Below are 4,664 nucleotides of genomic sequence, written 5' to 3'. Positions count from 1 at the left end.
GGGGACCCCGGGCCCCCCCCGCCCTAGGCCAGCATCTCCTGCCACTTGACGTAGAGGAGGGCGGCCAGGCCCTTGAGCTGGGTTCGGAAGAGGAGCCCGCTGCCCTCGCGCAGCCCCCTCCCAAAATGCTGGTCCAGCTGGGCGCAGAGCTGCTCCAGGTGACCCTGTGGGGACAGGCAGCAAGAGCGGGGGGTCAGGGACACGGTGGACCCCCCACACACTCCACCATAGGTCCCCCCCTACCCAGGGCCCGGTGCTCACCCGCTGCTCGGCCGGCGGGTGCTCGGAGCCCACCACGTTGCTGGCGAGGAGGAGGAGGCTGTAGCTCAGGTAGCAAGCCTGCGGGTGGGAGCGGGCATGAGGGCTCACCGAAAGGGGTGTGGGGCACCCCGGGAACCCATTTTCCATCGAGGGGAGCACCCACCTCCTGGTCGGCGTCCTCCGGCTCCTCCAGGTCCCCGGCGAGCACCAGACGTCGCAGGGTATCCGGCTGCGCCAGCACCAGGAACCGGCCCAGCACCTGCAGCTTGGGGGAAAGCGGGTGTCAGGGTGCCCGCACCCCGTGCCAGAGCTCACGGTGGGCGCCGGAGCCCCGGCACGCTCCCGCCTCGGCGCACCCACCTCTGCGTGTGCCCCGGGGGGCGGCACGGTGCCCGGTGGCTCCCTCAGCAGCCGGGCCATGGCGTGAAGGCTCAGGTGCTGGCGAAGATCCCTGGGAAGAAGGGGAAGAGTGTGAGGGAGGGTCCGGCACGTGCCTGCGTGCCTGTCCCCGCCTCTGCGCCTGTCACTGCCACCCCCCGGTGCCGTCCGTGCAGCGCCAGCATGGCCCCGGTGCCCTCCGGACACCCGTGGCGAGGGGCGGTGGTGCCGGCAGCCGGATCCTGCCCGCTTTGTGCCTGCGCAACCGTCTGGAATAAAGGAATTAGAGGCAGACGCATCCCAGCCCGCCCGGCCCTGGCACGGTGCTGCGGGGCTGTGCCAGCTCCTGCCGGGCTCCCCGTCACCAATCCGCGGGGCGTGGGTGGCACGGGACGCCTCGCAGGCCATCGCTGCCAGCCCTGCCTGGCATCCCACCCGGTTGCGGCGCTGCAGGCAGGAACGTACCTGCCCCTGCTTGTGAGGTCCGGCAGCAGCCGCATGAGGGCAACCAGGTTGTGGTGGTGCCGGGAAAGCTGGCAGAGGGACAGGCAGAGGGCTGGCAGCTGGGGAGAGAGGGAAACACTGCGGGCAGAGCCCTCAGGGAGGGGTGCGGAGGGTGGGCACGGGGCAAAGGGATCCCCCCCCTGCCCTGGGTACCTGCTCCTGCCAGTCCCGGATGCCCTCCAGCAGGCAGTGCAGGAGGTGCTGCAGTTCAGGCAGGGGCTGGCAGCGGAGCGCCCGGTCAAGGCCGAGGAAGGAGAGGAGGGTGATGAGAGTCAGGCGGGCACTGTCGGCATAGCAGCACGGCTGGGTGACCACGCACAGCGCCAAGAACTGGAGGGGGAAGGCGGTGTGTCACCGAGGAGCCCCTGAAACCCACCGTGGGGACGTCCCCACCAGGGCAGGGACAAGGCTGGCATGGCTGGTGGCAGCCCCAGCAGGTGCCCCTCCAGAAGCTGGCATCAGTGCTGTCCACCCAATTAGCAGGGCAGAGATAATGAAGGCGCAACATCGCCGGTGCAGGCAGCTGCCTCCCACCTTGCAGATGTCACCGAGCTGTGTCACCAGGGCCAGTGTGCTGGTGGCATCAGGGCTCGCCTGCCTCGGGGAGCAGGATGGATCCAGGTTCCTGGAAGGAGCAGAAGGGGTTGGCAGGGGGGCTGGCAGGGTGGGCAGCACCCTCCTGCCCACCGTACCGGCACTCACCTCCTCTCCGTGGGGCACAGCTCGGGGGGCAGCAGGCGCTGGCGGCGCAGGGAACTCAGGTCAGCGCCAAGACGGGTGAAAGCCCAACCGATCTCCTGCACCGTGGGGCACCAGGGCTCGCCTGCGGGCAAGGGGACGGTGAGAGCGGGCAGGGATTTGGGGGGCACCCTGGCGAGGCAGCCCCGCACCCGCCCCACGCTCACCCCCGGTGCTCAGCCAGATCTCCCACAGCGCCTGGGAAGCATTGGTCGTGTCTGGGCAGAGGGTCATCAGCTGCCGAAACAAAGAAGGGGTGACCGGGGTGTCACTGCAGGAGGAGGGGGCACCCTCTTGCGACGGTGGCTTACCTGGAAGAGCCAGCGCAGGACAGGCAGCGGGCAGGTGGGTGCGCAGCGGTAGAGGAGGCTGAGGCCCCCGTTGCGGACAAAAGTTGCCTGGCAGGCAGGCGAGTTGCTGGGGGAGGGACGGGGGGGTGAGCGGGGCTCTGCTCGTGTCCCCTGTCCCCCCTGTCTTCACCCCAGTACGTCCTGCCCACCCCCTGCCCAGCACTCACCAGAGGAAGGACCCCTCCAACACGCTCTGAGGCTGCAGCCCCTGGGTGTCCAGGGTGGGTGCCGGTGCCGGGTGGGCGCAGAAGATGGGCTCCCCGGGGTGGACGGCAGGGATGAATCTGGGTTTCGTGGTGAAGCGGGCCAGGAGATCCCTGCGGGCGGGAGGACAGCGTCAGGTGGGGAGCGGGCACCATGCGGACCCCCCTAACCCTCCACCCGGGCACAGCTGGCAGGGGTACCTGTACTCCTCGGGCAGCTGGGTGTCCTCGTCTGCGGACTCGGAGGCACTGGCGTCATCCACGTGCACCCGGGCCAGGCTGGCCTGCAGCATGGCTGCCTGGCTCTGCTCCCTGGTGCGGGGGCGGTTAGGGCAGGGCAAGAGCACCCCAGGATGCCCAGCACAGCCCCCATGCCCACTCCCGTGCCCAGGGTGGGGTACCAGCCTTACCTCTTCTCCTGGATCAGTGAATCCAGGCTGTTGGCAAGCAGATCCGGCTGTGGGCACACAACCTGGGCAACAGAGCAAGGGAACAGTGAGTTTTCAGCAGGTACCAACCACAACACCCAGCAGGGGCCGAGAAGCCCCCAAGGACCCCCTGATGCCGGGGCACCCACCCTCAGGCAGTGACCTACCTGCTGGTGGTCCGCAGAGCTCAGGGGCTCATCCCCTGCTAGCAGCATATCCTTCAGTGGGATCAGGTCATCGTCCTCACTGTCTGTGGGGGACGCCGTCCCCCCCGTCGTGTCCGGCAGGTGCCCCCCAAAGCTCCTGCCTGCCTGCTGCAGCACTGTTCCAGCTGCAGGGCGCTGCCCATGGTTGGCCTCACCCCCCAGGGACCTTGCAGCTGCCTCTGGCAGCACAGGGACATGCCCGGAACTGACCGGTGCCACCTGGCATCCTGGGGAGCCCTGGCTGGCCACATCCTGCCGGTTGGCATGGGGCTGAGCGGGGCCAGGAGGCTGCTGCCCTCTGCTCACCCGTTTCCTGGTGCCAGGAGACTTCTTGGGGCGCTGGGGAGCTGTGGGGACAGCACAGGGGTCACCACAGATCCCCTTGGGGCTCAGGGAGAGCCGTGGGGACAATGTGGGGGTGACCAGGGGCCCCCTTGGGGCAGGGGGAGGGCCATGGGGACAATGCAGGGGTGACCAAGCCTCCCACCCCTCTTTGGGGCATGGGGGCTGTGGGGACAACCCAGGGGTGACCAGGTCCCTGCCTTGGGGTGCCAGGGGACTGTGGGGACAATGCAGGTGAGCAGGGCCCCCCTTGGGGCACAGGGAGGGCTGTGAGGACAATGTGGGGGTGACTGGGGGCTCCCTTGGGGCACAGGGAGGGCTATGGGGACAACACAGAGGTGACGAGGGCCCTCCTTGGGGTGCGAAGGAACTGTGGGGACAATGCAGGTGACCAGGGGCGCCCTTGGGGCACAGGGAGGGCTGTGGGGACAACACAGGGGTGACCAGGCCACCCCCCCTTGAGGCATGGGGTCTGTGGTGACAACGTGGGGGTGACCAGGGTCCCCCTTGGGGCACTGTGGGGTCCACAGGAGGGTCACGGCTCCCCTCACACCGGTCCCCAGCACCGGGCCACGCTCACCTCGTGCCCTGCCGGCGCCCCGTGGGCGGTGGGAGACCCGGGGAGGGCTGTTGGCGGGTGGGGGGCCAGGGGGCCAGGGCTCCAACAGGCCGGGGGGCGGCGGGGCGATGGGGCGGCCCACCCGGAGGTTCTTGAGGGCACGGAGCTGCTGGTAGCGCTGGAGGCTGGCCTGGAAACCATAGCTGAAGAGCCCCGAGCGGGGTATGCGGGTGGAGGAGAGGGGGATCTGGTACCAGCGCAGCCCCTCGGGGTGGGGGGCCATGGCCGGGCCCGGCGCCCCTCAGGGGAGACCCCGAAATGGCAGCGAAGCGCCCGCCATGGCGACGTGGGGCGGGGCTGTGAGAAAAAGGCGGGGCTTACGCTGGGGAGAGCCAATAGGAGGCGGGTGGGCCCGAGGTGACTACTCCTACCCGCGGCGCCCCGGCGCTTTCAAAGCTTTAACCGTCAACGGCTCAACTGTCTGGCTGCGACCAATCGGAGCGCGCGGAGGGGAGGAGCAGGGCGGCTGAACCAATCACGGCCAGTTCTTGGCGAGGGGGCGGGGGACAGCCGAGCGAGGCACCGTCAGCCAATCAGAACGGGAGGCCGGCGGGGCATGATGGGAGGGGTAGCCCTCCGAGAGGAAGCGCTTCCGGGTCGCGCCGTCACGGCGGGGACCGGGGCCCCGGCCCCCC

The 4,664-nt window shown here is 69.6% G+C and overlaps 1 protein-coding gene across 1 annotated transcript; it reads right to left on the bottom strand.

The window, feature by feature from the left end:
• Positions 1-23: 23 nt before the first annotated feature.
• FAM178B (family with sequence similarity 178, member B) lies at positions 24-4,252 on the bottom strand. Its single transcript, XM_010563017.1, has 15 exons — positions 3,991-4,252; positions 3,030-3,415; positions 2,845-2,906; positions 2,636-2,746; positions 2,399-2,548; positions 2,193-2,298; positions 2,049-2,118; positions 1,846-1,966; positions 1,678-1,768; positions 1,297-1,473; positions 1,105-1,202; positions 622-712; positions 425-526; positions 244-339; positions 24-164 (listed from the first exon to the last, which is right to left on the bottom strand). Exons 1-15 carry the CDS (start codon positions 4,250-4,252, stop codon positions 24-26), a joined length of 2,064 nt encoding a protein of 687 aa, XP_010561319.1.
• Positions 4,253-4,664: the final 412 nt, after the last annotated feature.

This window comes from Haliaeetus leucocephalus, unplaced genomic scaffold (genome assembly GCF_000737465.1).
Source record: "Haliaeetus leucocephalus isolate CR32 unplaced genomic scaffold, Haliaeetus_leucocephalus-4.0 Scaffold162, whole genome shotgun sequence".
Taxonomy (NCBI): domain Eukaryota; kingdom Metazoa; phylum Chordata; class Aves; order Accipitriformes; family Accipitridae; genus Haliaeetus; species Haliaeetus leucocephalus.
The sequence above is the reverse complement of the archived record's forward strand: the minus strand, read 5'-3'. Positions and strand labels throughout refer to the sequence as shown.